Source organism: Sebastes umbrosus, chromosome 24 (assembly GCF_015220745.1).
Source record: "Sebastes umbrosus isolate fSebUmb1 chromosome 24, fSebUmb1.pri, whole genome shotgun sequence".
Classification (NCBI taxonomy): domain Eukaryota; kingdom Metazoa; phylum Chordata; class Actinopteri; order Perciformes; family Sebastidae; genus Sebastes; species Sebastes umbrosus.
This window is the reverse complement of record NC_051292.1, coordinates 11113691-11126000: the sequence shown is the minus strand read 5'-3', so window position 1 is coordinate 11126000 and position 12310 is coordinate 11113691. Positions and strand designations below refer to the sequence as shown.

General features: G+C 39.0%; 2 protein-coding genes across 2 annotated transcripts; both read left to right on the top strand.

Annotated features, from left to right (window-relative positions):
• Positions 1 to 5275: 5275 nt before the first annotated feature.
• On the top strand, positions 5276 to 6262 carry LOC119483341 (trace amine-associated receptor 13c-like). Its single transcript, XM_037761367.1, has one exon. It carries the CDS (start codon positions 5276 to 5278, stop codon positions 6260 to 6262), a length of 987 nt encoding a protein of 328 aa, XP_037617295.1.
• A 3555-nt stretch (positions 6263 to 9817) lies between these two features.
• On the top strand, positions 9818 to 10804 carry LOC119483342 (trace amine-associated receptor 13c-like). The gene has a single exon (XM_037761368.1). The coding sequence runs from the start codon at positions 9818 to 9820 to the stop codon at positions 10802 to 10804; it is 987 nt and encodes a 328-aa protein (XP_037617296.1).
• Positions 10805 to 12310: the final 1506 nt, after the last annotated feature.

The window sequence follows — 12310 nt, the reverse complement described above, 5'->3', positions numbered from 1 at the left end:
TACTCAGTGAGTTGGTACAGCATCCTCTGCTAGATCTCTCGTCTCGGAGCTGAGCTGCTTCTGATGAGCCTATCTGCGGTTTTCCAGCTGTTCCTCCAGCGTTTTCTGGAGGACAGAGACACAAAAAACACATTATAAACACACAATCAGTCAAATGTAAAAATCATGTCATTTGACTGTTGCCGTTTCCAACTGTGGAAATGGCAACATTATGTTGATTCATAAGCCCTGAAAAGTTATTTAAATTTAACGTAATAAATAATAATTTAGGCTGCCGTTTAGAGTTGTGTGCTTGGAGCTAATTAACCACATAACACTACAAGCTGATGGGTGGCATTTAATAAATGTACTGGACCATTTAACTAAAGGCTCACGTGTAAGGAGATAATTATGCAAACAGCAACATTACAGTATTAAGCAGTTGGCAATGTGAGGCAATGACAGAAGCATGCATGAAGACAATTCAGCACATTATTTCAAACATGTAGAATACAAAAAAATAAAAAAATAAAAATAAAGAAAAGGAAAACTTATTTAATCCCAACCCTTCTCCATAAGTCATTTACTAATTGTTAACCAGCTTCCTTATTGAGCCATACTCTAATTAAATGTTCCTAAATTTGTCTAACTATAATTATTATTATTTATAATTATTATAACTATAATTAGAACCTTTATCTCTGTCATACAGAAATATAAATTAATTACTGATATAATTATCCTTATCAAAATATAAATTTGTTATCAATCCAGAATACAGATTCATTACTTACATATTTATCTTACTCATATTGACTATTTGTTATCTTTTCTTATATGCACAAATGATTATTTATAATATACAATTTATAATATACAATATGCACATGCAATACAACTATATACAAATATATATATATACGGCATACCACATATATACAATACTTTATTATTATCACATGGCAACTAGATAGTCCGCCATTTTGTGCCCTCCTCTGTAGCTTTAGTGGCTGCCAGTTGCTCATCCACAGGTGTCTTGATTAGCGTTAGCCACCTCTGACAATAAAACTCATAAAACACACCAAAAGCGATATAAAACAACATGTTCTTTCTCACTATAATCTGTACTGTTCGCCTCTCATCATTCGGGTGAATTTGAGCAATTGGCTCGTTTGTTGATTCTCTAAACAGTTAAAGTACGACAGTTGTTAGCATAGTTAGCTGTAAGCTACCTAGCAACGGCCGTTAGCAGAGTTAGCTGTGAGCTAACTAGCAACGGCCGTTAGCATAGTTAGCTGTAAGCTACCTAACAACGGCCGCCGTTTGTTTGAGCCGTTGAGCCTCTGACTCACCTCATAACTCTATTAATCCAGTAGTTTGTGTTGTTTCCCTCTCGTCCTCTCGTCTCGTCGTTCCGCAGTAGTTTCCACAAAGCAGAAGTTTCCTATTTCCTCTTAAAAAGCCAAAATACTTCCACGAACTTCAGACTGCGGGTGGAAAGCTCCCGCTCGAGCTGCTCGTCTCGTCCGCCGTGTTGTTTCTCCGCCCTCTGACCTCTGACCTCTGACGTCTCCGTGACCTTTTTGTTTTTCAATAAACTTCATCAATACTTCCCTCAAACAGACAACATCTATTAAAACTATTTAAAAAACACATTTAATTGTATCTAAATTTATTTATTTTACTTTATTTCATTTTAATTCTTTGGATTGTTTAAGTATGCGTCCTCCCTTTTATCTGAATTCAATTGAAATTACAGTTTAAGATGTTTTGTTTTTTGTGTTTTCTGTAAAATGAAAATACAGTAGGAAAGAATGTGATGATGATTCTATAAGTTGCTGAAACTGCAATAAAAACTAAGTTAAAAACTGATTTAAAGCTTGTCAGGAAAAAATATAACTGAAAGCATCCAGAAATAATATGGTTGCTTAGATAATTAAAATGGGGAAAAAGAAATATAGGCTCTACTTTTCCCATAATGTCTATTAACCTCCAATCAGTGGGTTAAAATATATATGTTTTTCTTTCCCACCAACCATGTGATAAAATAAATTTACACTTAATTTATATGTTTCACTTGTTCGTTTTATTTTTACGTTTTTTTCCTCATTTTCCAGTGGTGGAAAATAACTAACGTATGATATACTATATTATGTTTTATAATATACTATATTACTATTTATGACATAATATATTATGATTTTATGGCATATTACACTATGACATTTCTTGACATACTATTTTATTATTTTATGACATACTATACTATGACTTTTTTTTTTTTTTAAAGTTATTTTTTGGGGGGCATTTTCCATTTTTTTTTTATTGAGAGGACAGTGGATAGAGAGAGAATGGATGCGGAAAGGGCCACAGGTCGGATTTGAACCCGGGCCGCCGCGGTCAGGACCAAGCATGGGCGCGCGCTCTACCAACTGAGCTAACCCAGGCACCCTATACTATGACTTTTTATGACATTCCATACGATGACTTATTTTTAAATCCTATATTATTATCTAATGTCATATTATATAATTTTTTAATGACATACTGTTATGACATTCTTTTGACATACTATATTTTTTTTTGACATGCTATACGATCAAAGTTTTTACGTCCTTTTCCTCATTTTCCAGTGGTGGAAAATAACTAACTACATTTACACAGGTACTGTACAAAATTAAAGTACTTGTACTTTACTTGGTTATTTCCGCTTAATGTTGCTCGTTTTTATTGCCTATTAAAATGTCAAATGATGAATGACTTTGTAATTTAGTACATGTATTCATGAATTAATAAATATATTTGTAAACAAATTTATTAATGCGTATTTTTATTGTACAATTCAATTAAATGCTTTATTACTATTTACATGACTCTTGTGGTCCTAAACCAAATAATTATGTTTTCAAAAAATAATTAGAAAACATACTAATGAGCCAATATATTGTATAAATGACTATATATGTTATATATATCTACTGCAGATTAAGTGATTTATTTCTATTTTATAAAATATGCTTGAGGAATAAATTTATTATTTATACATTCTTTATTTATGAGGGTTCTTCCATGTATTTTAATGCACTTTTTAATATATTCCATGTTCTTTTCACACGTTAATATACATTCACAATATTTAATCCATTAACATAATTGGTCACCTCAACATTACTGTAGAGCTAATATATGATGAAACATCTACCATGCACACAAACACAAATATGTTGATAGACAGAGAGTAATACCTCTGAGGTCAAATTATAGATTCTCACCCAACAGCAAAACAAGCACTGATTAATGTCTGAAGAGGGCGCCTCATTAGCAGAGCTAGTACACCTCTTTAGAGATGACTCTATAAAGTAACACCTCTAAACCACTGAGGCACCAGACCAATCTGAGGTGTTAAACAAATAAACTGTAAGGATGAAAACGGGTAAACAAGTCAACTTGTTTAAGCTCAAAAAAAAAAAGTCTCAAAAAGTTTTGAAGCTCGGAGATGTTTTTCCAATTGATGCAGTCTTCCATTCTCCTGTGTATTCCTGCAAATCTAATTGTAGAAAATTCTGTTTAAACATTGAATTGAATGAACATTAAAAGGGATAGTTTGGATGTTTTAAAGTGGGGTTGTATGAGGTATATATCCATAGTCAGTGTGTTACTTACAGTAGATGACGGTCGGCACGCCCCCAGTTTGGAGAAGCAGACAGGAGTTACCGCACGGAAGCAAAACAATGTACTACTGTGGACGGGGGCAGCAGCAAAACATATTTTAGACACCTAAAAGAAAGGCCTATCATAACTAGTATACTTAGTATACTTACTAAGTGACAGAAAATATATTACTGTGTAACATAGCCCATTAGATTCCATCAAAATCCATACTATTAGGGCGGCTGGTTAGCTCAGTCGGTAGAGCGAGCGCCCATGTATGGCTAAGGCTCAGTCCTAACAGCGGTGGACCTGGGTTCGAATCCGGCCTGTGGTCCTTTCCGCATGTCATTTCTATCTCTCCCTCTATTCACTGTCCTATCAATAAATGCTTAAAAAATAACTTTAAAAAAAAATCCATACTATTATACATTATACTGAGTAGATGTGTCATTATCTAATCCTTTGAATCAGATATTCTATATATGGCGGACATGGCCGGATGTAGTCGTCGATGGTGGTCTGATGGTCCTCGGCCTTCAAAGAGGAGCAGAGCTTGGGCAGCGGTCACGGCATGATGGAAAATGATGCCAGAAGGCCGGGACAATCAGCACTGCCATCTCCTGTGGGCTGAGGAGAGAGAGGTGAGGGTAAAGGTTGGAGTCATTCAACATATTTTAACAACAAGGCGTACTTTATAAAGGGTTTATGAGTTCAACCAAAAGATTTACTAAGGGTTAAGACAACTAAATGAATGATATATACAACATATATACATGAGAGTGGTATCAATTTCTCCTCTTACTCTTGCTATGTCTTTTTAGATGTGCCATAAAGGCCCAGACACACCAAGTCGACATCAAAGAACTACAGGCGATGAAGGCCAGCTGTTGCGGCGCCTCACGTCGCCTTTGTCTTGGCCGACAAGTTGCATTTGAACACGCGGCAAAGACTACAGCTGACAGCTGGTTAGCACGGACGTTCTGCGCCTGCGTGAGATGAAATAACTCTCCACACCGGCAGGTGGCGGTAGTCTGTATTCGTCATTCAAGGCAGCTAACTCGCGTCTAGTGTGAACACCCTAGGTGTGCATCACGCAGCCACGACGCGACGCTGCCGTCACGCGAGCCTCATGCGGGCAGTGTGCCCACGGCTTAAGACACCCAAGACCCTTTTGGGAATGACTTACTAATATTTAAAACTGCAAACCTATCGGCTTATTATAGACAATAGAAAAGCTAGTAATAAAAGGGTCCTGTTAAATTCTCAGTAACGCATTTTTGACAGGATGTTCTGCAACTCTGCAAGTTCTCAAACTGGGTTTAAGGACTCTTCCTGCATGATGAATTGAAGAGCTGGAGCTCGGCAGGAATACACAGGTTAAACTTTATAAAGTATGTATTGTTTGCAAGTGGTAGGTGGACACGCAATGTATGAATAATAAACTAAAGATACATGCAAAATGATATAGGAGGGAGATGAAAAAGAGAGGCATGATGAAATGAATGGTGATGGACAGAAGTTACGTCATCTCTTTGGGTTATTGGAAACATGGGAGGGTGATATTAGAGGAGGATAAATGAACTGCCTGGTAGAGAGTTTATCCATTTCTCTTGCCCCCACCTCATCCCTCCTTCCCTTCTCCCTGATGGACAGCACCGGGGGCCCTCCGCTCTGCTTCCCCGACCTCAACTCCTCCTGCAGGCGTCTCCCTAAACCCCGCTCTGAGACCGCTCTGCTCTACACCCTGCTGGCCTTCGTCTCTCTGCTCACCGTGACTCTCAACCTGCTCGTCGTCATCTCCATCTCCCACTTCCGGCAGCTCCACACCCCGACCAACACCCTGCTGCTGTCCCTGGCTGTGTCCGACCTGGTGGTGGGGCTGCTGGTGATGCCCATCGAAGGCCTGCGCTACATGGAGACGTGCTGGCTGCTGGGGGCGCTGATGTGTGCTCTGGCTCCTTATGTTTCTTACTGTCTGCTCTCTGCCTCTGTGGGCAACATGGTGCTCATATCCATCGACCGTTATCTGGCTATCTGTGACCCGCTGCTCTACGCCACTAAGATCACCCTGTACAGAGCTAAAATATCAATCTGTGTATGTTGGGCCTGCTCTCTTGTCTACAACAGGTGTATTCTGATGGGACACTTAAAGCGGCCGGACAGGTTCAGCACCTGCCATGGGGAGTGTGTGGTGGTCATCAGCCACATCTCAGGCACACTGGATCTCTTCATCTCATTTGTCGGGCCCTGTACTGCCATGGTTGTTCTCTATATGAGGGTGTTTGTGGTCGCCATGTCTCAGCTGCGTGTCATTCGGCTGCAGACTGCTGCTACCAGCGTCGCTGCTGCTCCAACCGCTAAAAGATCAGAGAGGAAGGCAGCCAGGACTCTTGGGATTGTGATAGCTGTGTTTCTAATGTGCTTCTGCCCGTATTACTATCCCTCTCTAGCAGGCAAGGACACCTCCACTAGCTTGTCATACTTTGCAGTGTTGTCTTGGATCATGCTGCTGAACTCCTGTGTGAACCCTGTGATTTACGCTCTGTTCTACCCCTGGTTTAGAGAAGCTATCAGACTCATCTTCACCCTCAGAATACTGCAGCCTGACTCCCGGGACGACAAAGTCCTGTAAACAGGGATGTCAGGGCATTTTTCAGTGAGTTTGGGAGTCAGAATGTTCTGCTGCAGAACTACAAAAACCCTCCACAGTGGCCTCAAGCACAGAGTTTCTCATGTTGTCACACACTGAACTGTTTTTTCTCATGAATACACACATCATCGCTCAAAGAAGAGCATTGCCCATCGCTTATGTCACTCCTCACTGCAAATGTCTGTCTATTAACCTTGAATGAAGCACTGTATTTTTACTTGTTTATTTGTTTCACTCATAGTGTTATGTACTGTATGGTTACATTTGCTCTGGAGTCAACATAGATGTTTCAACCAATATCCCCCTCACAAATACACACATACACTTATACAAACATTTCTTATCTCTAATATTTGTATTGTCTATTGTTGTTATTATATATATCTTGTTCTAACTGTTGGTCATCACTATTATGTAGTCATATTATTTCAGTATATAAATCTTGTGATCTCTATAACATTGTGAAATTTTAACACTATTTAGGTGGGTGCTTCAAATAAGCCCAGTGGTTGTTTTTTTTTGCCTCTTCCTGCACAGTATATTATTTATTTTTTTGTTATGTATGTTTGTGTAGTCTTAATTTGCGCTAAATAAATAAATACAAATACATATTTCAGCTATATTCTTCTTTCAATTGTATCTTTACCATATTGTCATAAGCACCAATAAATTATACACAAATGTATATAAATATGAGCACAAAAATGATGTACAAAAACATCATATAAATATCTTCATTCTAGTTGATTGTGATGCAGTATAACAAATATGCACATTCTTATTTCACAGGCTAGTCAGTAGGCATCTTTGCTTTGGTCATTTGTTACGTCTGTGGGGTTTAGTCTCTTCTATTATATATACATATATATATTTTATTATCCTTCTTGTTTTTATCTTATCGTCTTGTTTTTATCTTGTTCTATTGCTGCTGTTCACTGAGAGTTCATCAAACGTAATTTGGTTGTATGCCTACAATGACAATAAAAGTATCTTGAATCTCTAAAAATAACCACGTCAATGTGGTGCTTTTGATCTCTGCCATGTTTGATTTAATTGCTGTCAAATGCACTTCTTGTCTTGCCATAAACGACTGTCTGATGTTGGTACATGCAACACACTGCGTGTTCTGTCCCACCAAAAAATAAACAAAGGTCACATTAAATGTACTTAAATGTAACAAAGACTCACCAATTTGGCAGCTCCACCCAGGCGTCTGTGCGATTCCGACCTGTGAATCACAATGATTAGAAAATAGTTAGATAACGTTTGAGCAAGGAGGTTCGCAGATATGATTAAAAACATTCATTTGAATGGAAAAATCTGGATAAGAAGGATAAAACACACACACACACCCTCCTTTAGGCCCAACTAAACAAGGCATGAGAGTGGTAGAGGAATGAGATTTTTACAGGGCAATTCTTTAAGAATAAATCTTTAAAAAAATATTAAACTGTGAAGGATGGATTTGCTGAAAACACTTTCTTGATAAATATATCAAACCTGTTGTATTGGCCTCCAGTCGCACTGCATGCACGTTCTGGCTGCAGCCACATGGGGGCTTTGACAGGCTCCTAAGGATCCTCTGAGGATGCTTGCTGCCTGTTTGTACCACAGAAAGAGTGACAGACCTGCAAGATATAACCAAACCATACCAATTAATTCTGATCAAATTCTCACCAATTGTGCATTAATGGAAACGTCAACTTCTATTTCACGGATACAATAATTTGTGGTGTTACACTGGACTCGTCAGCTCAAGTTCAAGGTTCTATATTCGTCATTTGTCAAAGCAGTTCCTTCAACAATGCTCATAAAATATGTATAAATAAAAGGGGAAATCACACAAGTAAAAGTAAAAGCAAGATGATAATCTAAGGCATAAAATAGTGCAGTTAAATTAAATATAAACATAAATAAACATAAAATAGTAATGTAAATGTAAATTTGTAATTTTGTGGAAGACAATATTTCAGATGGGAAAACTGAACGTAAACAGGATGTAGTATGTATATGCATTATGAGAAGTCATTTATGTACACAGAGGTGTAAACAGGAATATAGTATGTATAGAGGAGTAATAAATATATAAATATAAAAATATAAACATATATATACATATACACACAGAGGTGTAACAGTTTGTAAAACAGTATGTATAAAGGTAAATAAAGGTAAAATAACAAGTGATTAGCTCAGGAGCTCAAGAGTTCAGCAGTCTCATGGCCTGCGGGATGAAGCTGTCCCTGAGTCTGGCTGCCTGGCAACAGGCAGATCAGTTTGTCTACTGTACATGGTCTGTTGTAAAATTGATTGTGAGTAATCTATAAATTCAAAAAAACATGAAAACTGAGCTCAAACTATTCTGTTTCAAATGATAAGAAATGATGCACCTCTCTTAAAGGGACAGTGTGTAGGATTTGTGGTGTGGTTGCAGATTGCAACCAACTGAGTACCCCCTCCGCTCACTCCTCCCACTCCAAGACTGCGATAACGTGAGCCGCAGAGTGCAAAACCGTGGCCATCCTTTCCATAATAACACTACTGGAGCAACGGAAGTCAGGTACCACGGTTTTGCACTCTGCGGCTCACGTTACCGCAGTTTCACAAGCGTGTCGGAGAACTACGGTGGCCTTCAGGAAACGTGAATGCTTAAAACGCTAGTATTATAGTAGAGCTAGTATTTGGTTGGTCAGTTCTAGGCTACTGTAGAAACATGGCGGAGCAACACGGCGGACTCCGTGAAGAGGACCCGCTCCCTGTGTAGATATGAAGCTAACGAAAACACAACGATTCTTAGTTTAATGAATATTATATTCCATTTCTGAGAATAGATCCCCCGATATGTTACACACTGTTCCTTTAACTCATAGACTGCAGTGTGAGGATGGGGATTTTTGTATGTATTGTGATGTTTGAATGCATATAATCTTGTGATTTCTGTGTCGGACTCCAGGAAGACTAGCTGATGGGCTCATGGTGATCCTAATAAACTAAACTAAGCTGTTGAAAAAATGGGCAAATAACTTTGTATTGCATTAAATGGACTGTTTAACACGTCCACACTTCTTGAGGGGCTATGACAGTACATCCTTTTTGAATTTTTTTTTTTGGTAAGTCAGTCTGGCCTGTCTTTAAATGCTTCCATTAAAGTAATTTGATTACATATTGCATCTTTTTTGCTCTACAGTAGCTTAGTAGATGTTTTGGGATTTTTATCTGCATTTTCAGATTCCATTTAGAGTTACTTATTCAGTGCTTTGAGCTGCTTTTAAAAGACCATTTGAGCCTTCAAATTAGTTGTTGCAAACACATGCTATACTAATTACTTGCTCTGAGTCTTGGTCATGAAACTACCCACCTAAAGCCGAACACAATTGAACATGGGGTCAATACAAAAAAAGAGAGGGAAGTGATGAAGGTGATGAAGAGGGAGAGATGTTGCATCAGTCATCAGGTGTTTGGGAAAGCTGGTAGGGCGGGTTTGAGGTGGATAAATTACCCGTCTTGAGGGCAGCTGCATCTCTTCCCTCCTCCCTGATGGACAGCACCGGGGGCCCTCCGCTCTGCTTCCCCGACCTCAACTCCTCCTGCAGGCGTCTCCCTAAACCCCGCTCTGAGACCGCTCTGCTCTACACCCTGCTGGCCTTCGTCTCTCTGCTCACCGTGACTCTCAACCTGCTCGTCATCATCTCCATCTCCCACTTCCGGCAGCTCCACACCCCGACCAACGCCCTGCTGCTGTCCCTGGCTGTGTCCGACCTGGTGGTGGGGCTGCTGGTGATGCCCATCGAAGGCCTGCGCTACATGGAGACGTGCTGGCTGCTGGGGGGGCTGATGTGTGCTCTGACTCCTTATGTGTCTTACTGTCTGTTCTCTGCCTCTGTGGGCAACATGGTGCTCATATCCATCGACCGTTATCTGGCTATCTGTGACCCGCTGCTCTACGCCACTAAGATCACCCTGTACAGAGCTAAAATATCAATCTGTGTATGTTGGGCCTGCTCTCTTGTCTACAACGGGTGTATTCTGATGGGACACTTAGGGCGGCCGGACAGGTTCAGCACCTGCCATGGGGAGTGTGTGGTGGTCATCAGCCACATCTCAGGCACACTAGATCTCTTTATCACCTTTGTTGGGCCCTGTACAGTCATGGTTGTTCTCTATATGAGGGTGTTTGTGGTCGCCATGTCTCAGCTGCGTGTCATTCGGCTGCAGACTGCTGCTACCAGCGTCGCTGCTGCTCCAACCGCTAAAAAATCAGAGACGAAGGCAGCCAGGACTCTTGGGATTGTGATAGCTGTGTTTCTAATGTGCTTCTGCCCGTATTACTATCCCTCTCTAGCAGGCGAGGACACCTCCACTAGCTTGTCATACTTTGCAGTGTTGTCTTGGATCATGCTGCTGAACTCCTGTGCGAACCCTGTGATTTACGCTCTGTTCTACCCCTGGTTTAGAGAAGCTATCAGACTCATCTTCACCCTCAGAATCCTGCAGCCTCACACCCGGCTGGTCCGGATCCTGTAGACTAAATTATCCGTGTGTGGTCATGTTTCCGTTTTAATGAAACACGCTATCTGTATCACCTGTATATGTGTGTTTGAGTTGACTTACTGTGTATTCAGCATGCAATGAGTAGTCCTCGATGCCTTCGACAGCGGCTTCAGCTGCACACTTGCTCATTTTGTCACACACGCTGCAGAAAAACATTATTACACATGAGATGAATCAAAAATATTAAAGTGACAAGAATTTCCTATCATTTAGAGAAGTGTATTTTCATCATGTACGACTTAAAAGATCTCCATTTCATCTCTGTAGTTGCACTGTAAAACAATATTATAATTGTGAGTGGCTTATGCTTGTAGAAATGAACAATTACTCATTGAATATAGCACAGTGGTAATACTATATGAGTTTACTGCCATACAAACAAAATCATATGTATATCTTATCAATTCTTTATAAATAATGCTAATTAACTGTGACACAGTATGTGATAAATGTATACATAAGTAATGATTTTGTTAGTTCCTCTACTTTCTCATTACCTTTGTGTGTTTTGTATAGAGCATAATGTCCACTAAAAGATTTAAAGTATTATGTTATTGTATAACACTGTGATCTAACAAAGCTTTTATGGCCTGCTTCTGGGCTGAAAATATCAGTTTGCTGCTTTTAATTGTGGCATGGAGGGAGAGTGTGGCTGAATGTTATCAATAGCATCTTTAATAATGCTGTCAAATTATAAAAAAATACATAAATAAAAGCCTGCAATTTTCACTCCTTGTCATGCTGCAATTGTGTTTAACATTTAAATTACTGCAATGTAATATGTGAAATAGATGCACTAAACATACTCATTAATACTCACTGTACATTTGTGTGTTATTCATTCATGGACTTACCTGTAAGGTAGGCTTTCTCAAGTGTCTATGAAGCAAGCCTGCAAATCATAATGGATGAGTAAATGGTTATTAAATGGCATTTGAAATGGCAAAACATGAATAATAGATCTACATATGTCCTCAGAACGTGGTTTAGCAGTGGTTTAAAAGTTTATTCTACTTTATTATAGTGACAGGTTTATTTGATAGTCTCTTAAAACTTACAGTATATTGTAATTTCTATGGGCATATCATTAAAAACATAATTTATCTTTGTCTGCCCTTGATATCATATTATTTTTTTAATGCTTTCTTTGATTCTTTGAACACATGCTCATTGATACATAGACAATTGAGGAAAAAAAGACAAAAAATAATAATTACGTATACATTTCACAATGCCAGAGTTTATGTTAACGCTCCGGAGCCACATGTGGCCTCTCCAGTGGCTCCCTGTGGATTTTTAAAAATGGAAATTAACTGTTTTTTGTTTAGGTTTTCATTTTTATATATCATTGTTGTAGGTCTATGATACGACGGTACGACGGAGTATTAGGGCCACATTGAGGAAAAAATAAATCAGAGATTTCGAGAATAAAGTCGTAATATTATGAGAATAAAGTCATAAATTTAAGAGAAAAAAGTC

Bases quoted from the DNA above. Each gene is read 5' to 3' on its own strand.
- LOC119483341 (XM_037761367.1), top strand. From the start codon at position 5,276: ATGGACAGCACCGGGGGCCCTCCGCTCTGCTTCCCCGACCTCAACTCC.
- LOC119483342 (XM_037761368.1), top strand. From the start codon at position 9,818: ATGGACAGCACCGGGGGCCCTCCGCTCTGCTTCCCCGACCTCAACTCC.